The 22,034-nt window shown below is 38.5% G+C and overlaps 5 protein-coding genes across 8 annotated transcripts; 2 read left to right on the plus strand and 3 right to left on the minus strand.

The window, feature by feature from the left end:
• The first annotated feature begins 1,245 nt into the window (after positions 1–1,245).
• Positions 1,246–3,025, plus strand: LOC110771953 (uncharacterized). Its single transcript, XM_021976304.2, has one exon. The coding sequence runs from the start codon at positions 1,443–1,445 to the stop codon at positions 3,012–3,014; it is 1,572 nt and encodes a 523-aa protein (XP_021831996.2). The 5' UTR covers positions 1,246–1,442; the 3' UTR covers positions 3,015–3,025.
• Positions 3,026–3,038: 13 nt separating this feature from the next.
• LOC110771954 (elongation factor P (EF-P) family protein) lies at positions 3,039–6,166 on the minus strand. The gene is made up of 7 exons (XM_021976305.2): positions 5,915–6,166; positions 5,726–5,803; positions 4,987–5,093; positions 4,417–4,494; positions 4,103–4,204; positions 3,663–3,744; positions 3,039–3,358 (listed from the first exon to the last, which is right to left on the minus strand). Exons 1-7 carry the CDS (start codon positions 6,063–6,065, stop codon positions 3,240–3,242), a joined length of 717 nt encoding a protein of 238 aa, XP_021831997.1. The 5' UTR covers positions 6,066–6,166; the 3' UTR covers positions 3,039–3,239.
• Positions 6,167–7,418: 1,252 nt separating this feature from the next.
• LOC110771957 (HSI2-like 1) lies at positions 7,419–13,840 on the plus strand. 4 transcript variants are annotated; one of them, XM_088255653.1, is made up of 14 exons: positions 7,419–7,565; positions 8,045–8,227; positions 8,393–8,520; positions 9,217–9,298; positions 9,412–9,513; positions 9,825–10,477; positions 10,612–10,708; positions 10,855–11,029; positions 11,351–11,427; positions 11,504–11,929; positions 12,084–12,133; positions 12,371–12,484; positions 12,557–12,624; positions 12,852–13,840. In XM_088255653.1, the coding sequence occupies exons 3-14, from the start codon at positions 8,408–8,410 to the stop codon at positions 13,613–13,615; spliced, it is 2,721 nt and encodes a 906-aa protein (XP_088111779.1). In that variant the 5' UTR covers positions 7,419–7,565; positions 8,045–8,227; positions 8,393–8,407; the 3' UTR covers positions 13,616–13,840. The 4 variants fall into 4 exon arrangements, with proteins under 4 accessions (XP_088111779.1, XP_021832002.2, XP_021832001.2 ...); XM_021976310.2 differs by lacking the exon at positions 7,419–7,565 and having other exon boundaries at positions 7,866–8,227; positions 12,852–13,387; positions 13,481–13,840; XM_021976309.2 differs by lacking the exon at positions 7,419–7,565 and having other exon boundaries at positions 7,867–8,227.
• Positions 13,841–13,961: 121 nt separating this feature from the next.
• ATSIK (Protein kinase superfamily protein) lies at positions 13,962–17,912 on the minus strand. Its single transcript, XM_021976313.2, has 5 exons — positions 17,656–17,912; positions 16,069–16,776; positions 15,340–15,597; positions 15,021–15,140; positions 13,962–14,862 (listed from the first exon to the last, which is right to left on the minus strand). Exons 2-5 carry the CDS (start codon positions 16,732–16,734, stop codon positions 14,236–14,238), a joined length of 1,671 nt encoding a protein of 556 aa, XP_021832005.1. The 5' UTR covers positions 16,735–16,776; positions 17,656–17,912; the 3' UTR covers positions 13,962–14,235.
• A 1,081-nt stretch (positions 17,913–18,993) lies between these two features.
• LOC110772000 (uncharacterized) lies at positions 18,994–20,339 on the minus strand. Its single transcript, XM_021976368.2, has 2 exons — positions 20,019–20,339; positions 18,994–19,943 (listed from the first exon to the last, which is right to left on the minus strand). The coding sequence occupies exons 1-2, from the start codon at positions 20,337–20,339 to the stop codon at positions 19,752–19,754; spliced, it is 513 nt and encodes a 170-aa protein (XP_021832060.2). The 3' UTR covers positions 18,994–19,751.
• Positions 20,340–22,034: the final 1,695 nt, after the last annotated feature.

Raw genomic sequence — 22,034 nt, forward strand, 5'->3', positions numbered from 1 at the left:
GAACACAAACAAAGAAAAAAAGCAAATGCAGATGAATCTTAATTACTTTTGTGCTAATTAAGCCTTCAGCACTGAAAAAGAGTACTGCTGATATAAATATGGAATAAAACATAATTCCTTTCATGCAAGAAAGAATAAAGTGTATCCAGACTCCAGTTTGGCTGCTAAACTCACGGCTTTGGCTTAAGTATTCAATCGCAGTCTTCTTCTTACATGGTTTTAACTTTCTAGAGTTGCTTCTTATAATAGATTTAAATTTTAACATAATATTATTTAGTTTTAACAGTATCTCGATATCTCCCTTCCCAAAATTGAAAGAGATTTCAAGTTCGAACTAATTAACCTATCATAGCAAATCTTTATTTGACAGTAGTGTAATACACAATTGTTTCCTCGATTAATGTGCTATATGATAATTGCAAAAACCAATATCTCCATTCAATTCTATGAAACCTGTCGAGATTACATAGTCTTTTCAGTTTCCATGTTGGTGATATATATTCCTTGCTTCCTTAATTTGTTCATCATCCATCAGCTTGGCTTCTCAGTCTTAGCTCAAGCCACATTGAAAAAGGAAACATTCAACCCTTTAAGCCTCTGTTTGATATAAACATGTGAGGCAATGGCACAATGCAAATGGTGAAGACAAAGAAGGCAATGGGCCAAGCAGAAGTGAATAAGCAAGTGATCTTGAGGACGTTTGGGGATGACAAAAGCTCTCTGCTTGACCATTTTGAGAGGCTCACTGTTGAGTTGCAGCTGAACCAAGCCATGCTGAGGCGGAGTCTCTCTGAGCCAACCCAAATTCGGTCCCAGCAACCTCTTTTAATCTGTCAGGCTCCATCAGAGTCAGAACCACCACCACCACCACCTTTGGTTACCAAGAAAAGGCGTGGCTCAGGCTTCAGCAAGGTTCTGAAGAAGATGATCAAGCCCATTCTAAGCAGAATGACTGCAAAAAAGAAGGAAATCCCAGATGCAAAAGACCCCAGGTTTTGGAAGACATTCAGTAGATCTATGCGCGTTTGAAGTTTGCACAACATTTGAGAAATATTTAGTAATATTTATTTACTTTTGTTTCGTTCTATGTTTTTAATTCCTTTTGTAAGTGCTTGTATGCACATTTTACAGATCATGAATACACATACACTGCACCCTCCCTACACAAAATGGACAGTGTCAATTCGCATTGAACACGAACACAATCCAATCCAACGACTTCCCTATTAGAGAATGGTGAATCCCTCAATCTAATGGTTACAACCGCGTTAGTATTGTAGACAAATCCCAAAAGGAAAATTTAAAAGCTGTAGGCTGATGTCGTTAAAGTGCCTGCCTTGCCCCCTACGGACGACACTGTATTTGTTATCGTTTTACCCAAAATCTAATCAAAGATTTTTTTTTTCTCTGTACCAAGCTGGATAGAACTCCACAGATTATCCATGGACCTCACCCTGATGCCTTCTTCATATCCTACACCCTTCACACTTGTTCAGTCTCCCTCTCCATGTCCATCTCCTTTATGTAGAACTCACAACAAAAGAACCCAACATGGTAAGCTACTTGTCTTTGTAGCACTTTCATGCTCTGCTACAAATCCCACGGGAACCACACCATTGAATGTTGTCAATCTTGCTGACAAAACCCACCAGTCATACCCAAAAGATTATGACTTGCAGTCCAGTGTCGAAGAACAAAAGCTGGGTTTTGATAGCATAGCTAGTAGATTGCAGGTACAGAGATTTATTGATAGAATTAAAGCTTTGCCCTTTAGAGAGACGAGTGTAATTCTTGGTATCTTTGAACAAGATGGTTGCTTTCAGACCGTATCTGAATTCAATGCTCTGCTCATGGCTTTAGTCATAGCAAAAGAGCCTGGCATTGCTTTGAGCCTGTTTAATGAAGTACCAGCTTCCGGGTTAGTGCCAGATTCTTTGACATTTTCCATCATGATAAGGTGTTATTGCGAGAAAAATGATCTGGATGAAGCCAAAAGGGTTTTAGTCCATATGGTTGAAAATGGGTTTTACCCTAATGCTGCAACAATCACTGTTCTGATAAATTCATTGTGCAAAAGAGGTAGGTTGCAGAGAGCTTTGGAGGTTTTGGAGGTCATGGGTAGAATTGGGTGCAAGCCAACCGTTCAGATATACAATTGCTTGTTGAAGGGGTTGTGCTATGTTGGGAGGGTGGAGGATGCATATGAAATGTTGATGAGAATAAAAAAAGATGCCATAAAACCTGACATTTACACATTCACAGCTGTTATGGATGGTTTTTGTAAAGTGGGTCGCTCAGATGAGGCAATGGAATTGCTTGATGAAGCTGTGGAAATGGGGTTGACACCAGATGCGGTCACTTTCAACACTCTGTTTAATGGGTATTGCAAGGAAGGCAGGCCAATGGAGGGACTTAATGTGTTAAAGCAGATGAAAGAGAGAAACTGCAACCCTGATTGTATTACTTACAGCACTTTGTTGCATGGATTGTTGAAATGGGGTAAAACTCGTAATGCTCTTAGGGTTTATAGGGAGATGGTTGAAAATGGGTTTGAAGTAGATGGGAGATTGATGAACAATCTTGTTAGAGGGTTATGTAGGAGATCGAGGAAGGAAAAAGACCTCTTGGAAGATGCACATGAAGTGTTTGAGAAAATGCAGAATGGGGTTTTGGGCATAGACGCTAGTACATATGGCTTGATGATCCAAACTCTTTGCATGGAAAAGAAGACGGATGCAGCTGTGGTCTGTTTGCAGCAGATGATTGGAATGGGCTATTCACCATGGATTATCACCTTTAACAATGTAATTAAAACCCTTTGTGTTGAGGGAAAGGTGACTGAGGCACTGTTAGTATTGAGCATCATGTATGAAGTTGGTAGAGGAACCAGTGGAATATCTTATAACCCTTTGATTCATGAATTGAATCGGCGGGGGTGTTTCCTTGGCGCTTATATTGTATATGGCGCGGCATTGAAGAGAGGTGTAATTCCTAATACAAAACCTCAACAATGACAAAAAAATTGCTCATCCTCAGCCTTCATATAAGCTATTTTCTTTTTTCAAATAAGCCAGTCACTTACATCAGGAGTTTAAAGGTTTACAAACCTTCCACTAACTTGATGTACAGATATAACATATGTATGCTCTAGCATCAAATTTAATAAAGTTTCTGCCTGGTAAACAAAAATACAATACAAAATTTTATTGGCCGGTGTTGAGAAATCTCTGAGTCAAAACTTATGCGCGATTCATGTATTGCCCGGTTCTGGTATCCACCATTATTTCATCACTTATATTTACAAAGAGTGGGACGTTGACAATAGCACCGGTGTCGAGAGTCGCTGGCTTTGATCCACCTGCGAGCAAAGTTCAGTTAGAAGATGTTGCCTCTTTGATTGTTGATAACAAAGAACTGCGACGTTTAGTTATAGACAGGAGTTTATCACTTCTAAAACCCAAGAAATCAATCAGGCGCCCATTCTGCACCTGAGAGCTGATTAATCAGCTCATCTACTCAGCCTAACCTTGTAATAGCATTTTTGTCTGCTGGCATCTTACCAGCCTTCAGGTCCCCAAACAAGTCATGGACTGATGGGTATTTACACCAATAACATACTAAATTTGGTCCTTGAAAATTGTGAGAGACACAAACTGCATTACCTTGAGCTGTGTCACCTTTAAGTCCAGGATCAACATCAACCACAGTCAGTTTCACTGTGATGGGGATGTCAACATCGATAAGCTACAAGTAAACCACAAAAAGCAGATTACTTTTCAAAAGGCCATAGTAATAATACAAACCACCACCATTATCTATGTTTTCTTTGTTGATGCCACTCACACAAACAAATATATGCATCTCACCATGAATCTAAGACGTACTAACATAAAAAGTCAATGACTATCAAAACATTGCTCGAGAGACTGCTCTGTGTTCTTCTTTAGGTAGTGCCCAAGAGCTCCGTCTGGGACAATTATCCTTGGATAAAAAGAACCATCTTGGGCACAATTGATCATGCGCATAATGAACTTTGCAGCAAAAAGTGGGAATTTAATTGCTTGAGAAAAATGGATTGCTTAAAAGAGAATAAGGAAAGTACTCTATCATTCCAAAGAAGCAAATTGCAGTCCATTCCCTCCTTCAGCCATTTTGTTTTGTCCCCAATACTTGATTCATTTACACGAGTTTCTTCATAGGTAGTCTGAGACAAGTGAAAGAAAAAACCTATTTGAGATAGAAAAATAAAGATAGCGATCACTATCTTATAAAGATAACAGCATCAGCTAGTTTCCCTGAGAACAGGAATAGATCCCAGGTGTCCTAAAGGCTAAAGTGAATAACTTATAGTCCATAACTTCATACGAATGAATATCATATTTTAATTTTGCAAGTAAAAACTCTACTGAAGAATACCAGGTCCATGAAGACAAACTGGGGACCGTCTTTGTATGTGAATTGCTTTGTTTCCTTGTATATATTTGCCTCATTAATCTGGAAAAACAATCAAACATGAGAATGTATATATGTCACTGTACTGTACAGACATCTAAACATGACTGACCATTGCACTTGGTATCTGTTGATGATATCTATTGTTGAAAAATTTGTGTCATGTAACATGAATATACATAACATATCTGGTCTCACAGAAAGATTCACCGAAAGGTGACAACCTCAGCCTGGGGAGGAGGTCTGGTGGCATTATGAACATAATACTTACAACATAACATTTTGAAGCATACCTTGGATACAAGATATTTGTATAAATATATGACTCATTCCTTAACAAGGTTTGTGAAAAATAATCCAGATGGAGTATCTTTTCTTAGAAACACAGAAAACCATCAAAAACTAAATAAATTATGTCATATGCTACATATTCAGTTGACTTGTTTACTTGTTAGCAACTAACAATTGCATTAAACTTTATATACATTTGAAAACAGAAATTAATGATGGATCAATGGAATCAATGAACATTACCGTGCTGCCTGCTCGAAATGTTTTCTCAACAGTGTTTCCCGATATATAATTGCGCATCTTGGTCCTTACAAATGCAGCCCCTTTCCCAGGTTTCACATGAAGAAATTCTACAGAAGGCCAACAGATAGAAAACTAATAAGCTTCCATTGACTTATGACTTATGACTTATACAAATAAAATAATTGTTTGCCTGACCAAATGAAAAGATTCCTCCTGGGAATATTAGAACATATGAAAACAAGACAACTCAGATATAGAGGCAGATTACAATGGGGTACACCTATAACCAACTTAAACATCCCTAGAAACTCTTTGACATACCAAAAGTCTCAAATTAGCATCATAGTGTTCAAAAGGCTTTTGATTTTTTCTAATTACACATACACATCATGATACCATGAAATTCCAAATCTCCAATGTGAGCCTCATAAACCAACCTAAAGATACAGGCTCCCTAGAGTACATCTACCGTAAGATTACCAGCAAAGAAACACAAATGTCATGTGAGTAATACTAAAAATAGTAGTTATAAAAACAATAAAAATTATAGCTTCAGCAATTAGATATAATATGATACAGAGACAGGGGTCCCAGAAATGAAGATTTCTATTTAATGTGAACAATATACCAGAAAAACTCAATATGCAATATACCCAAGAACCAAAAAGTCAACATTTTTCGGCTTAAACTAAAACGAATACAAAAAAACAAATGAGGAGGAAGAAGAAGATAAAAGTACCTATAACTCGCCAAGGAGCTCCATCAACTTCAATGTTGGAACCCACTTTGATATCGTTGCTAGAAAACGCCATTATCCCTGAAATTTTCACAACCCAACATCACTTCACTAACCCAAAAACCAAAACTTTATGAATTTAAATCAGTAAAAGAAGAAAAATCAAAGACTGCGAGAGTCAAATGAGCTTACTGGGACATCTGAGACGTAGGGGCGTTCGGGCAGAACTCCGCATTGGCAGAAAGAACGGCTTGGATGAGAATGAAAGTGATGATAGCTGTGATGGACGGCTAAGGATGGAGGAAGCTGATGAGAAATTGAAGGATGTTGCCATTCCCGCCATGGCTATGGCTGTTTTGAGAAAGCAAAGGTGTGTGATTTTCTTAGTATTTGTGTGTGTTTTCCCGGAAATTTAGAGGGCCATCACAATGCGCCTGAGTTTTTTCCTTAGATAAGGACTATGGTGTCTGAGAGTCTTTTGCTTCGCGCCTTGTATTGGGCTTGGGCCTCACTTTCCCTCTCTTCGCTAGTTTTCCTTGGTCCATGATGTGCCCATTGGGCCTCCTTTGTGCCCAGGTCTTAAGGGCTTGAATCTCCCAAATTCTTTTTTTTTTCAGGACATTTCTTATTGAAATGAACGATAATATACTAAACTCTCACACCCGATATGGATGCTAGGACTCGAACACAAAACCTTACATGAGGGAGCAATTACTTCAAACCACTACACTAGTTAATCTTATAAATTGGATGAACTTGAACTTATGATATTTCGTCTCTTTTTTAATGAGATCTTGCATGTAACGGGTATATATACTTTATTTTACCTTACATTCCTCACTAATTTGGCTTTTTGAAGAAGTTTTTCTAATTTTTCTAGGTAACGGTTTTGCATGCGTGATTGTAATTCTCATGGACTATCAACTGACAATCGTCATCACAATTTAACTTTATTGTCTTAAACTGAAAAAAAAAAAACGTATGCTTTTTGAATTTGTTATATTCTTCACTTTTAAAATATATAGCAGCATTGGTAAGTGAGAGTGACTGTACTTGACAATTCTCCATAGAGAAAGCTAACCACCAATTAATATTAATTAATTTTTGTTTATTAGTATCATGTTTATTTATAGTTTTGGTTTATAATGCATTCCCAGCTGATAGTCACTTTGTGCCCCATAGCCATCCTTTCGTAGAAAAAGAAAATCTCATCAACCAATACATATTAATGGTGGTGGTTGTTGATTAGTCTCGTATTCTTTTCTAATGATGCAATTACGTGTTAATAATTCATGGTATTAATCATAACATATAAGATTAAGTACTCCAACTCCTATACACCGTCCCACTCTTTTGTCTTTTCATAAGTCCAAACCAATGTGACATCCCCAACACGTGCAGCAGCAAAGCAAGCCAACCTGCCATGTCTTCCGTTTCACAATTCTGTGGGCTCCACCCTTCTGTCTTCAGCAAGGGCGTGCGTTGCCCTTTCTCTTTCACCCCTCGGTAGGTGCCCACATTCCCAGGCCACCTAACATCACCACCCACTATTATGACGTCATAAATCCAAAAACAATCCGACGGCTTCGATTCATTCGACCATTTCCATCGTGCAATTCCAAGCGCTTTGACGGTGCGGAGACTCCGTGAAGACCAAAGATCCGCAGGCCTCCGCAGCACACGACCTCAGCTTCACGGCAGAACCGTAAATAAGTAGCACGAGAGTGAGCTTTCCGTAAATTCGCCTAACTGATTCTTTATTGCATGCGAAATAGGCGATTGGACAGAACTGCTCCGTAGTGGCGCATTTTACGGTGCTATCCTGCCGCCGTCTATTTCACGGGTATTTTAATTTTCTCCGAAGTCTTTTATTTATTTGATTTTTTTTCCTTCTATGAAATTTAAATTCGTAAATATATTTTGATACAAGTGATAGGTTAAATAGCCTAAATAGCCTAAATTAATATAATTGAAAAGAATATATTTGCTCAAATTTGATGCAAAAGAACAAGCTCACTGTCCGATTAACTCGATTTAAAGAACGGACTCACTGTCCGATCAACCCGACCTAAACCACGTTAGTAATTCGGATATATATATATCTATATATATATATATATATATATATATTTTTTTTTTGTTTTTTTTTTTGTTTTTTCTTTAATTTGAAGAAAAGAATTAGTAAGCAAAAGAGAGGTGGGCGAGTTGGCCGAGTCTTGAAGCATCATCCATCGTGCATGCATTTTGTGCATTTTCTTTCAATTTTCAACTTTGCATGCACACGTCTCCTCCTCCCGAAATTAACAACAACCGCCGATCCAGCTCTCAGCTCGCCGAAATTGGACTTCAAGCATTTCATCGCATCGTTTCTCACGAAATCGGAGTTCAATCGCTCTGTGACTGAAAAGTCAGAGTGGTAGCAGACTCGCCGACCCTTCGTTTTGCTTGTGTTTGCTCGAATGAACTTGTTCTGGTTCTGGTTTCGGTGAAAGCTGTGAGCTTGAGGTTTGCTTCCTTCTCTTTTATGTCTCTCTGTTCGTAGTGTTGCTGATTTGGATCTTTTAGTTGGTCAATTTTGTGTTTTTTGGCTTTCTCCAAAATTACGAGGATTAGATTGGGGATTTATGTGGATTAGTTTCCGATTGGATTGAAATTTGTTGAAATTTACAGAATTTGAGTGCGAAAATGGAGCCGCGCACTTGCGTGAACGCAGCTTGCGGGACCTCGAGCTCGATCGACTGGAAGAAAGGTTGGGCCTTGCGATCTGGAGGATTCGCCAATCTCTGTCTCAAGTGCTGGTAATTAATTCACTAACTTGTTCAATAGTTGGCTTTAGCACATAATGTTTGTGTAATTCTTTGGCTCTGGATTTGGTTGAGTTTTATGTTTTTAAATTCATCGGCGTATTGGATGTTTCAATGGATAGTCTTCTATTTCGACGTTCTGCTCTGGTTTTGACGGCTACATGCTAATTTTGGCCGTTGCGTGGAATTTTTTTTTATTTCAATTTTTCCTTTTTAAAAAAATCCGATTTTACTTTATTTTGGCATTTTATTTGTTGATTTTTCTATTCTATCTCCTACATCCGTATTGTTTCAAACTAATTGTATTTTCATTTGAAAAATGGAATATAACACTTCATATACAACTCAATCTTATTATAAACTTGGTAATTAAAATTTCGCATTACCACTGAATTAAATGGAGCTAACTATTACAAAAGCGACTAAAGAGTTTTGGGAGAAGTCATGGCTAGAATTGTATATGTTGTGTTGAAATTTGTTCCAAGCTTTTGAAGCATTTCATTGCATCCACGCATGAGGTTGTGGGATCTTGGCCAATAGAAAGAGAAAATCTAGATTTTTATGGGTGCGGATCACTTATTGGTGTCGTTTATTAGTAGCTGCAAATATTCTATATATAAATTTGAAATGGCTTCATGATATGAAATACTTATGACTTGTATTGTGATATGAAATTTGTATTGACTCTAGGTCTGCATATGAGCAATCAATTTTTTGTGATATTTTCCACTCAAAAGAATCTGGTTGGAGGGAGTGCATACTATGTGGCAAGGTGAGCATATCTAACAAAGAAAGGATTCTGTGTTTGGTTTCCAGACCTCTCCTCCCCTTACTTTGGCTCTTCCACTCTAATCATTTGCACCTAATCGAATTTGTTCTCTGCAGCGTCTCCATTGTGGATGCATTGCTTCCATGTTTCTGCTTGATCTTCTTGATGGTGGTGGTGTGAAGTGTATAAAATGTGCAAAAAGTTCAGAACCTCAACCTGTAAGATCAGTTTGTATTGGTAAATTTTGTGAATTTATAATGATTATTAAGGCATGGCTGTCCTAACCTCAAAAAGATGGTAGATGTCGTTCGTACATCTTTCTTGCTAGAAGGAGTAATATAGAAAGCATTAAAGAACAAGTACCATGGTCTGAATTTGGTCAATATCACCAATTTCTTGTGATGTTCACTATCATCACATTACTGTTGGTTATTTCTTGCATTTAAGACTATAGTGGAATCATACTGCATACTGACGTGTACTCTTATAGTTTAGTTATTTATGATGATTGTGAAACTTATTCACACAGATTTTAAGTGATGAAAAGCCTGATGGACTTGGAATATCCAAAATCAGCGAGCTGCAACCAACTGCTACAGACAATCAATTGGATGGAACTAATGTTGAAAAATTGAAGCTTATTCAGTTGGGAAATAATAAAGATTGTAATGGGTTTAGGAACTTGCTTCAGCTTCAGAACAATGACGCAAATGGATTATTGCAGAAAATGAAACATGCCGATACTCCGCCTCTTGTGGGGGAAATTGGAGGCACATGTTTATCAAACTTTAATCTGGCATCCAATGGATCATCTGAAGCTCCGAAAGCAGAAGTTTTCAAAGCAAACTTAGGGATAAATGATATATATGACTCACTTCCGCAGACAAATTTGAGTATGTCCCTTGGTGCACCTTTGGGAAAAGCAAATCCTGTTCCTGCTGCCATGTTTGATGAAAGGGAACACAGTAAGACATCCTCTCCGCTCCTACCAGGAGCTAGGTCTCGCAATCTTTTTCCAAAGCCCCCAAAATTGGCCCTTGGTGCAGGTTTGGAGGAAAATTCTACAATTACTTCACATGCACGTGTTGCAAGGCCACCTGCCGAAGGACGGGGGCGGAATCAGCTTCTTCCCCGCTATTGGCCCAGGATTACAGACCAGGAATTACAGCAAATATCTGGAGAGTATCCATGAAATTGTTTTGTTCTCATGTTAATTACTTCTTGACCGAACTATACATAAACTGTTTGGAGATTCTTATTTTTAATAATTATCCATTACCTCAAACAGTGATTTCCTTAACTTTGATGTCTTCAAGTTCAAATTCCACAATTGTACCTTTGTTTGAGAAGATGCTAAGTGCCAGTGATGCTGGTCGAATTGGTCGTTTGGTACTCCCTAAAGCGTGTGCTGAAGTAAGTTTTTTATTGTTTTTATGCTTCTGTTTATTAAACTCAACATTTCATTGACATTTGCGGTAATCTCCATCATCTTGATTGTATTCATTACTATATTTTTCTTTACAAGATTTTGTTTCAATCAAATCTGAACCACCATGCAGGCATATTTTCCTCCCATTTCTCAACCTGAGGGGCTTCCTTTACGGATTCAAGACGTGAAGGGAAAAGAATGGGTGTTTCAGTTCAGATTTTGGCCTAATAATAACAGTAGGATGTATGTTTTGGAGGGTGTAACCCCTTGCATACAGTCCATGCAGTTGCAGGCTGGAGATACTGGTACTTCTTAGCGACCGTATTTATTAAGTCATTAATTAGCTTATCTGTGTATGTGTGTGTGTGTGTGTGTGTGCGTGTGTGTGTGTGTGTTTGCGCATTCCTGGTTTTTTTTTTCCAGTCCACTGGAAGGCCATTTTGGACCATGGACTACACTACATGGCATGGCATGAGTTCGTAAACCCTTGATTATGGTGTATTTGTTAACACTGAAACATGTTTCTTGTCAAAGCTCATTTTCTTTTGAAGGGTAGTTAGCAATCACAGTGGAAATATTTTTTACATTGCTTCTTATGTGGTTCTTTTTTATTAATTTTGCTGCAGTGACTTTCAGTCGTATGGATCCTGAAGGAAAACTTATTATGGGGTTTCGGAAAGCATCAAATTCTGTTGCAATGCAGGTAAAAGCCTCTTTCATTTTTCATATTAGCAAAATGAACAATGTATTATTGATATGAAAATTATTAAAATAAACAGGATACCCATCTTACTGCCATTCACAATGGCGCTCACTCAAGTGAAACTTTCTTTTCGGGTGTTTTTGAGAACCTTCCTGTAATAAGTGGTTACCCTGGCCTTCTTCAGTCACTGAAGGGAAGCATGGATCCCCATCTAAATGCATTGTCCAAACACTTGACTACAGCTAGTGGTGATATTAGCTGGCATAAATCTGAGAAGCAAGAAGGGAGGACAAGGGAAGGCATGCTGCTGCCATCATTACTCGTTCCCGAGAGGAAAAGAACTAGAAATATTGGGTCCAAGAGTAAGAGATTGCTCATCGATAGCCAAGATGCTTTAGAGCTGAAGCTTACTTGGGAAGAGGCTCAGGATTTGCTTCGTCCACCACCAGCTGCCAAGCCAAGCACTATCATGATTGAAGATCTTGAATTTGAAGAATATGAAGTGAGTGATGTCATTGAAATTTTTTCTTAAACATCAATTTTCTGGTCACTAGGCAATGTATTGTTTTTGCTTATATTTGCAGTTATTTCTAATTATAGATTACTTTGTTGGTCAGGGAAGTGACCACTAATAATCTTAAATTTCTGTTATTTAGGAACCTCCTGTATTTGGAAAGAGGAGTATTTTCATAGTCCGGTCAACTGGGTAAGACTTGCTTTATATTTAATATGTATGTATTGCTTCTGTATAATTTTAGTTTGTAAAGTTAATCATGAATGACTGGTACAACTGTTGTGGAACCATACACCATTTGAAATGGTATTTTCTTTTTAGTCTAAGAAAGATGCGTGTCTAGTGGAAATGTATAAAGAGCAAACTGTCTCCTTTGTCTTCGTGCAATTTGTCTTGTTCTGATACAATTGAATATTTCTGCTTTTTTAGGGAACACGAGCAATGGGCACAGTGTGATAGTTGCTCTAAATGGCGAAGGTTACCAGTTGATGTTCTACTTCCATCTAAGTGGACATGTGCAGACAATGCTTGGGATCAAAGCAGGTTAGCAATAGGTTTCTTCTACGAAGGTTCCTGTTGTAAAAGTATCGCATGTCTCTAACTTTGTCTTGTCAGGCGTTCGTGCTCTGCACCAGATGAATTAGCCCCAAGGGAACTGGAAAGTTTTCTCAGACTGAGTAAGGGTATGTTGCCACCTTATTTGTCTCTCTTAATGTTTGAGGACCAGATAACATCTGCTGCTTAGTTTGCTTTATCACAAGGTGTCTCAACTTACGCAATGTTTCGATTTGCTTAGTTTGCTAATCTGTTATGGTCCTGAGTCTCCTGACTCCTGTGGAATTGCAATCATTCGTAGATTTAAAAATACATTTAGGAAATATTTGTATTAACTTAATCTTTTGCTTTATAGAATTCAAGAAAAGGAGAACGGTGGCAGACAATAGGCCAACCCAGGAGCATGAATCTTCTGGCCTTGATGCTTTGGCCAATGCTGCAATCCTTGGAGACAATGCGGCTGATCCAGGAACTGCATCAGTTGCTACGACAACAAAACATCCCAGGCATCGTCCTGGCTGCTCATGCATTGTGTGCATCCAGCCCCCAAGTGGGAAGGGCAAACATAAGCCTAACTGCACATGCAATGTGTGCAATACCGTTAAACGCCGTTTTAAAACCCTAATGATAAACAAGAAGAAACGTCAATCGGAGCGAGAAGCAGAGATTGCCTACAGAAACCAGCATGCATGGGGCCCTAGGGATGAAGCAGAAGTAGACAGCACTTCTAGGCACGTATCGTCGCATGTGGATCCTTCGGACAATGAGGCCAGGTCTGCAAACGAATCAGATTCCAAGAGCCAAAGCAAAGTGGCCGAAACTGGGAAGGGAATATTAGACTTGAATTGCCATCCCGGCCGAGAAGGAGAGCTGCAAGCAGGGCCAAACCATGTGAGTATGATGTCTCTTGTTCAAGTAGCAAGCCTTCCTCTTGAGACATATTTAAAACATAATGGTCTTACCAGCTTGATGTCTGAGCAACAGGCAACAAGCTCAACTTCACATGTGCCGCCACAAGCCACTAATGAGAGTGAAGACCAACATAATGAGAATCAATGTCAAGAACAGGAAAGTGGCGGTGAAGAAAGGCCGGATCAAGGCCAAGATGACCATCTATGATGAAAATCCTGTTTCTTTTTATATAAAAAAATTATCAACTTATTTCTTGTATAATTATAGACTTTTATGTTTGTTTTCCTTGGTTTGGGATATTTTTCTTTAGCTGAGGGTGTGAATGTGCGAAAAAATTATAAAATTAACTTGTATTATAAAGTGATTGGTCTCTGTTTAAAAAATCAAAATATTTGGGGTGAATATTTATGGAACTAAATTATTTGCTGTGTAGATTTGTTGCTAAAACCCTCTCTTAAAACATCTCCCAAATCCTCTTCCCCAACGCAATCTATATAAAATTCAAATCCCTTCATATTGGATAACAAAAAGTATATTTGACGAAGCTCGGAAGTAAGTATATCCTAATTCATTATAAACATATTATCTAAACACAAGTTTGACGTACATAAAAAGAAAAACTGAACCGGTTGAATTGCGCAGTAGAGTAAACGGAAGCTAGATGAACCCAGAAAGCCAGGCATGCACTATATCTACAAAAGGGCATCCTCTCTGTTTGACCATCTTGCGAGATGGTAAGGTGGAACCACATCTTATCTTCTATATATTGTGTTGAATCACAACAAAAAAAAATTAAAAAAATTAAAAAAGAAGCACATTATAGACAATCAAAATCCCTCAACACTAGCCCTAGGAACAGCTGATGATGATTTCCGGCTTTGCTGCCGGCCTAGCTCCTCCAAAGTGAGGGTGGAGGAACAAGCACGTGGAGGAAGAGACATAGGTAGGGCAGGTCGTCTTGTAGGTGAAATGGATGGACGGGCTCTTGATGGTGGCGAGGGAGAGAAACTTAACCGAGGCACAGGGGTTACTATTCCGTTAAGACTGGGCGATCTTGACATGTGTTTTCCAGCAAATGCTGGCTCTTGCAAAGGAAACCTACTTGAGTACTTCATTTCTTGTACGATCTTGAGATGCTCAACAACAGTTCTCATTGTGGGTCTTTCTGATGGGTCCTTCTGAAGGCATCTCTGTGCAATGTCTGCCACAGCTCTAGCTGCTTTGGCTGGGAAGCGGCCTTTCAGCTGAGCATCCATGATTAGTGAAAGTCGACAGTCATCAGCTAGGAAAGGCCGGCTCCATTTAACTAAATTCCTCTCTTCCTTGGGATGACGGCTGTCAAGATTCCTCCGACCAGTGAGTAATTCAAGAAGCACAATCCCGAAACTCCAAACATTGCTTTTTGGGGTGAGCATTCCTCTTTCAAGTGTCTCTACTGATAGATTTGCCACTGCCTGGACAATGATAAGAAGAAAGGGATTCAATTGAGAGATTTAAAAGATCATGTTAAAATTGAAAGTTTGTGGGAACAGCGAAAGCACAAAATAAAATTAGTGCCCACATACAAAATTTGAAGACTTAGAACTAATCTGAAAAGGAACATTCTACTTACAACGGAATTATTAGAGATCTCTGCCTCAGGAATATGGCTGACGCAACCATATCCTGAAAGCTTTGCACTAAAATCTTTATCAATCTGTATGTTGGCAGTTGAAAATTCATTGTACATTGCCTGTAGATATGAAAGGAAATTCAATCATCACATAAATATACAGATACATGCAATGACATTATTATTTAGAAATTGAGCTGCTCAAAATTTCTAAACATTATGAGCAGTTTGACACTGGTGAACGTGTAAAAACTGATGCATAAAGAAAAACGTGAAATTTAAACTTCACAATGTATACACACATGAATGCTCTGATTACCTGGAAAGGCCCTTCTTCATGCAAGAAAGTAAGACCTTGTGCAGCACATAAAGCAATTTTCATTCTTGTATTCCAGTCTATTGGGGGCTTGTCTGATCTTCCATACAAAAGCCGGTCCAAACTTCCGTGAAAGAGCCTCTCGTAGACCAACAATTTTTGTTCTGAACCCTCACGTGCATGGAAACCAAGCAATTTACAAAGGTTTGGATGTTGCAAAGATGCAAGGGTGTTGATCTCATTTATGAACTCCTTTAAACCCTAAACATTATAAATTTAAAAAATAAAAAAAAAAGTGAGATTATTTCACAAACCATCTGAAGTGTAGAAGCAGAGGCAAAATGCTAAATATGATTAGGTTTGCATTGTTCTATAGCACAGGACATATAATCAAACATGCGCTTAGAAATCAATGGAGATGAATGTGAAACAGTTGCTTTGAAGAAAGGATGTAAAATTTGAATAACAAAAACTGCAAAAACATGAGATGCTACATATGTCCTCAATTGCCTATGCTATGGTAACATAATTTATTCTTGCTACACCATGAACACTGCACAGCAGCTAAGGAGTACATTCATACATTGTAAACGGATGAAAATCTCAATATTCACCCACAATCGGAAGTAGTTTTCTAAAGTTCAATTATCAGCCACTATAAGGCAATCAGGGACCAGAAAACATGAGAAAACTGTAATCCACATCCTAATAAAATGAATGTTTATAAGTTACCTGAGTGGATGGGTGAAGGCGAGTAACAGTAGCTTCAAATTTTTTCGAACTTGATGAATCATCTCCAAAGGAAGCCTTGTATATAATAGACGAAAGGCCTTCTGACATGCATCGGTCTGAAGAAAAATTGTGACAAGCTGATGCTATTTCTTCATATAAAAAGTTCCGTAGTGTTCCAGTAGGTAGTGTTCCAGCAGGCAGTGCTCCTGTAGGAGGCAGTGGCAATGGTCCAGAAGCATAGAGAGGGCCGCTAGTAGTCACTGACTTAAAACTTCCTGTAGTCCTCAGTGCAGCAGCACCCTGTGGTGATGGGAGAGGAAGAGGTTGGGGAATTGGGGACAGCTGTTCCTTTATCGTTCCGGACCGGTACTTTGAGTCTTCTGGTTCTTCATATTCAACTGAAGAGAGAGCCTCTTGGTCTGCTGCATCAAGGGTCGATGGAGCAGATAATGCCCGTGTTCTATTGTTGGTGGCTCTGCTATTAACCGGCTGAACAGGTTTCACTCTGTTCCTAAAACTCGGGGGTGCAGACTGTAGCGTGCGGGTCTGTACTTGGGGTTCAGGCAACGTAGCTGGCGTTTGCTCCTTATGGTTAGGGACACGTTTAATATATATAGTCTGCTCAGACTTTTTCTTCTTGCTCTTCAAAACTGTGAAGCACCCCATAGTATGTTCAAAACTTTAATCTGTACTAGGTGGCCTATCTATCTGCGAAAGAGAAACAACGTGCACGAAACTTAAAGCTTATAGAAGTTAAGAACTTTATGAATACCAAAACTAAACCAATGAACCAAGAGGAACTCTATGACAAAAAATAATTATGTCCACAAATCATGTTAAACTTGGATTGGCAGATAAGAAACAAAAGAAGCCATTTTAATTGACTAATAGAAGGAATATACATCCTCTCATAAAAGGATATGGTTAATCCCAGTGGCCCAGCCACCAAAAAGGATAAAAACAACAATTATTGAGAGCCTCCAATTATACAGAAATGTTCTGAAACAGATACATGCTACTGCCAAAATTTGGAAAGGGAAAATTGGGAAAATGATAAATGAGAGAGAACATATCCTCATAGAAATCCATGTCATGAGCAGCAATTTGAATCACATCACTTAATTCCCAAATCTCCCAAATGCCAACTTGGCCATTACATATATTCTCTACCAATCAACTATGCTACACAATTTCAACTCAGCAGAATCGAGATACGAATCCCATATCAATTCTGCTCCTTTCAAAAACTGACAAAATATCCATTAATCAGCACCCGCTCAACTTCATAAAAATACCAAGCCCAGATCCATAAAACCCAAAATTTCACAAAATATAATAAATGAAAACCCACAAATTACAATTGGATGATCACTGAGGAACTACCAGTCACACAATATAAGAAAATCGGCAGCAAACCAACAAAATAAGCAACAGACAAATCAGGTGCCCAGAATTTTTCCAGAAAATCTAAACCAGAAAGAAAAATACCCAGAAAATTCCGAAAAGTTTCAAGCTTTCATTGAATTTGAAGAACAATAAAATGAAAATACGTAACCAATTAAATACATAAAAAATTAAAAAAATTACCAGCTTTCATGCAGCTTGGGATGGGATTGAGAAAGGGAAATGGTGTGACGGGAATCTATGGCTTCGATTTGGAGAAGAAAAGCGCACGACAGGTCAAAGAAAGCAGATTGGTAAAGGTTGGGAAGTGAGAGAGAGAGAGAGAGATTTTAGAGAGGGAGAGAAAAGTAGACAAAAGATGTTCAGGAATATTAGAATTGGGGGAGAGACACAGGGAAAGATGGAGAGTCTCTCAAAGAGGAATGGAGCCCAATTAGCACTGGTCAAACCTACCAAAAACCAATATTTAATTAACATTAGAAAGTATCATTATTATTATCCTTAAAACAACAGAAATGGCTTTCTCATTCCCTTTTGACAATTTTGCCCTTTATATTCTTCTTTTCTAATTTAGATTGGAAATGTGTTCCAAATGTCATGCGCCTAGAAGGCTTGAATAGGTTGCCCCTGTTATAAAAATGAGAATGTTTTTGCTCATCATCTTAGTAAGTGCTCGTTGAATGGGTTTAATTTTTGAGATATGTGTAGCTTACCACAAATTAAAGATAACACCTAAAAATGTTGGCCGGCCTTAACAAGATTTGACAGAATTGAGTGTTATTTGTAACAAGGAGAGTATAATATTAGGAATAGTTGTCTTGCGTGTGTGGGACTGTCAACCGTTGATTTACTTACATCAACTGAATAAGCGATTATTCGTAATATCACTATCACTCTTATCAACAAACTTTTAGGGTGTAAATAAAAACTTACTCATGAAATTTGGAATCACTTTTTTCATTGTTTTTTGAACTTTAAAGAAAGTGGACATGAAAATAAGATTCCTTTGTACTAGTTTTTTTTTCCCAAACCTTTGTACTAGTTCATGCAATAATTGTTGTACTGCTGAAAGTGGGCAACTCAATTTTCAAAGTAGTACTTGGGAAATGCTTAATTTGTAAAAGCATGAATTCTTGGTCAAAATTATAGGTTCCAAGTTCCAATTATATTTAAGCAATGACCATTCAGATTCAGAATTGTCTTGCAGTCATAAAAAGGTTACGTATTGTAGTGCCAAGGATACAAACATTGCACTCAACCAACCAAAATTGTCGTGACGGAGAAAACTGCATACCAAAGTAGAGGGTAGTTTGGACATTTGAGCATTGGTTAAACATAGCAACAAAACAAGAGGGAGGGGCAGAAAGCATGACCAAAATGGTAAATTCAAGGGAGCAGCTCGATTTTCAACGAAGCGCGCCTCGATTGAAGTGACATCCCAGTCAAAGTTTGGAAATTTATTATTATTATTATAATATTTGTTTTTTAAAAAAACAAAAATAAGAAAAGAAGGGCATGTTTCCGGTGTGGGTCAAAGAGACCTATCTCGATAGATCTTTGACTCGCAAGCTGTCCCGTCAGATCTGCTCGTGGCGGGAAGATCGACGGTCGACGTGCGGCCTAGAAAAGGACACGTGGGACCCACTGACATCAACATACTTTGTCCTTATGATAATGTACAGTAGGACTAGCATTTGTTGTTGTAGGCAAGCTTTTTTCACGCGCCTGCACGCTTGGAGAGAAGTACTTCCCCTACGTGGGCCCTTGTGCGCCCCATGGCCCCCCCACCCTCCTTCTTTAACACTTTTCACTGTTCATCTCTTTAATCCCTTCAACTATAATAAAGTAGCGAAGAAGGAGAGTGTGATCCATTTTATGGTTGCCCTTTGCCCATCAAACCTCAACTCAATAATTTCAACCATGCCCTAAAGTTTCAAATTTCAAACCATATTTGTGTGAATTTATATCTAGGGTTCAAATATATTATATTAGTTGAAAGAATTATCTACTTTTTAGGCACGAAAGATTAATGAATTTGAAAATGGCACAATTTCAAGCTCCATCCAGAGCCTGGTTAAATTGGGCCATGTCTCATTCATTTGGGCTCCATGTTATAGAACAGAAGTGTGCAATACAATGCAATGCAAGCCTCCACCAAATGATGTTGGCCCAAGCAAAACTTGAGAAAGGAAATAAAAGATATATCGAAAGATCAAAACTTGTAGAGATTATGTCAAATCAAATCCAGAAAACATGACAGGGAATATCGAACAGGTAAATCAAGTTAAGAGTTTGGACCAAGCCCCACGTATTTTTCCACAATACCTCAAATAATTGTTCAAATCAAGCACTGCTGGACTGGCAAATGCGGCAGCAACCATTAGAAGCAGCAAGATTACCAAAACTCTGGTGATTGATTGAGGTAGAAATGCGAGACCTCCATTGACCAAATTACCCGCAGAAATTAATTCCTGCCCATAAAGAAAAAAAGTTATACAAGAAAAAGATTTGATCTTTATAAATGAAAGATATGACATATGAACTACCTCATACGAGAACCGTTGAGGTTTTTTGGTGCTGCGAAATCGAAACTTCTTCACAAATATAAGGAATTTGGATTTCAGGGTTTGTTTCTGCTGCTGCATAGGAACTAATAATGATGTAAATTCTGAGTTCTTTTTCGTTTTTTGATGCCCTGTGGATTCTGCATTTACTCCGAGAAAAAGCTTGCGGAGCTTGAGGGAAATAGAGAGTCGATGGAGCTTCCAAGTGGAGGGCGCGATTTGGGTTGCTTTCAATTTGAAATGGAAGTTCTTAGCTTTAGCTTGAACGCTGATTTTCCATGCTTGCTGCTTCTCTGCTTGCATTGTGGAAGACGAGTTCAGTTGAAGAGCTGGATCTGCTATGTGTCTTCGCGTCGTGTGGACCTTACTAGCCGTTGTGTAGAATAAACTAAAAACTCACGGCAGCTAACTCAAGACAAGCAAACCAAATAACACAGCAAGCAAGTAAAAACTCACAGACACGGAAGAGAATAGAAGGAAGAAGACTCTTGCTGGAAAACTCAGAGAGAATATGGAAGAAAGGCTTAACCCGTCTGATAAGTTCACATTCAATAATAATAGTTTTTACAACAACACTCTCATTACAAAACAAGAGACCAACGTCTCTTTGAGAGACAAACTTTTAGTCAAAAGAGAAAAGTTGCCTAGAGGACATCAACCGACATCATGCCTATAGGGTAAAACAAAATACCCTATTGAGTTAATAAACTAAGCCAAGTCTAGCCGAAAGCATGCTTACATGCTTTTACAAAATATGGATAAAGTTGGATTCCTTTGGCTTGGTTTAACTTTCAACAGCCTCCCTTAAACCAAGCTCATCATAACTCTGCATTCCCATCATCTTCTTCAGCTTCATGAACGCATCCATCCTGAGACCCTTTGTAAATATATCTGCAATCTGTTCTCCAGTTGGACAATATTGGACTTCAACCACCTTGTCATTTACCAAATCACGAATGTAGTGGAACTTCACAGGTATATGTTTAGTCCTCCCATGAAAAACAGGATTCCTTGCCAATGCAATCGCTGAATTATTGTCACAATAAATTGTTGTGGGGCTCTTCTGTTCATGATGAAGATCACCAAGTAATTGGCGCAACCATACTGCTTGTGTAGCAGAATTTGTGGCTGCAATATACTCTGCTTCAGTAGATGAAAGGGCCACAACTTGCTGCTTCTTTGATGACCAAGAAATCATTCCAGAACCAATATGAAATGCATAGCCTGAAGTACTTTTTGCTGTTTCAACATCACCAGCCCAATCACTGTCCGTGTATCCTTCAAGCTTCACAGGACAATTAGCTGAATAGAAAATACCATCACTTTGAGTTCCTTTGACATATCTCAGAATTCTTTTTGCTGCCTGCATATGTAACTGTCTTGGAGTTTCCATAAATCTACTAATTAACCCAACACCAAATGTGATATCTGGCCTAGTAGCAGTCAAATAACGCAAGCTACCAACCAACTGTTTGAAAAATGTTGGATTAACCAAATTTCCAGCTCCATCTCTCTGTAGCTTCAATCTTTCTTGAACTGGAGTTGAAATTGGCTTGCATGACTCCATTCTAAAACGTTTGAGGATGTCACCAGCATATTTCTTTTGAGAAATAAAAGTCCCTTGTTCAGTTTGTTTCACCTCAATACCAAGAAAATAACACATCAATCCCATATCAGTCATCTCAAATTGAGATGCTAAAGCCTCCCTGAATTCTGCAATCAATCTCATATTATTTCCTGTAATTATCAAATCATCCACATACAGACAGACAATAACAACATCCCCTTGCTGATTATTTTTTACATACAAAGTATGTTCATATGGACACCTTTGAAACTTATGCTCCATGAAGTAAGAATCAATTCTGGTGTACCATGCTCTTGGAGCTTGTTTAAGGCCATACAAAGCCTTTTTCAGCTTACACACCATGTCAGCTTGCCCTTGTTTTACATAACCTGCTGGTTGCTCAAGATAAACCTCTTCTTCCAAGGTTCCAT

This window comes from Prunus avium, chromosome 6 (genome assembly GCF_965620075.1).
Source record: "Prunus avium chromosome 6, drPruAviu1.hap1.1, whole genome shotgun sequence".
NCBI lineage: Eukaryota > Viridiplantae > Streptophyta > Magnoliopsida > Rosales > Rosaceae > Prunus > Prunus avium.

What these genes read in the sequence shown, in the direction of transcription:
- LOC110771953 (XM_021976304.2), top strand. Translation starts at nt 1,443, where the DNA reads ATGGACCTCACCCTGATGCCTTCTTCATATCCTACACCCTTCACACTT.
- LOC110771954 (XM_021976305.2), bottom strand. Translation starts at nt 6,065, where the DNA reads ATGGCGGGAATGGCAACATCCTTCAATTTCTCATCAGCTTCCTCCATC. An exon ending in TGCTTCTTTGGAATGATAGA is followed by an intron (nt 3,745 to 4,102) that starts GTACTTTCCTTA and finishes GTTTACTTGTAG; the next exon opens with CTTATCGATGTTGACATCCC. An exon ending in TAAAGGTGACACAGCTCAAG is followed by an intron (nt 3,359 to 3,662) that starts GTAATGCAGTTT and finishes CTTTGCTCGCAG; the next exon opens with GTGGATCAAAGCCAGCGACT.
- LOC110772000 (XM_021976368.2), bottom strand. Translation starts at nt 20,339, where the DNA reads ATGCAAGCAGAGAAGCAGCAAGCATGGAAAATCAGCGTTCAAGCTAAA. An exon ending in CTCAACGGTTCTCGTATGAG is followed by an intron (nt 19,944 to 20,018) that starts GTAGTTCATATG and finishes CTTTATGGGCAG; the next exon opens with GAATTAATTTCTGCGGGTAA.
- ATSIK (XM_021976313.2), bottom strand. Translation starts at nt 16,734, where the DNA reads ATGGGGTGCTTCACAGTTTTGAAGAGCAAGAAGAAAAAGTCTGAGCAG. An exon ending in GCCTTCACCCATCCACTCAG is followed by an intron (nt 15,598 to 16,068) that starts GTAACTTATAAA and finishes TATAATGTTTAG; the next exon opens with GGTTTAAAGGAGTTCATAAA. An exon ending in AGATCTCTAATAATTCCGTT is followed by an intron (nt 14,863 to 15,020) that starts GTAAGTAGAATG and finishes ATCATTGTCCAG; the next exon opens with GCAGTGGCAAATCTATCAGT.
- LOC110771957 (XM_088255653.1), top strand. Translation starts at nt 8,408, where the DNA reads ATGGAGCCGCGCACTTGCGTGAACGCAGCTTGCGGGACCTCGAGCTCG. An exon ending in TTCATAGTCCGGTCAACTGG is followed by an intron (nt 12,134 to 12,370) that starts GTAAGACTTGCT and finishes CTGCTTTTTTAG; the next exon opens with GGAACACGAGCAATGGGCAC. An exon ending in TTTTCTCAGACTGAGTAAGG is followed by an intron (nt 12,625 to 12,851) that starts GTATGTTGCCAC and finishes TTTGCTTTATAG; the next exon opens with AATTCAAGAAAAGGAGAACG.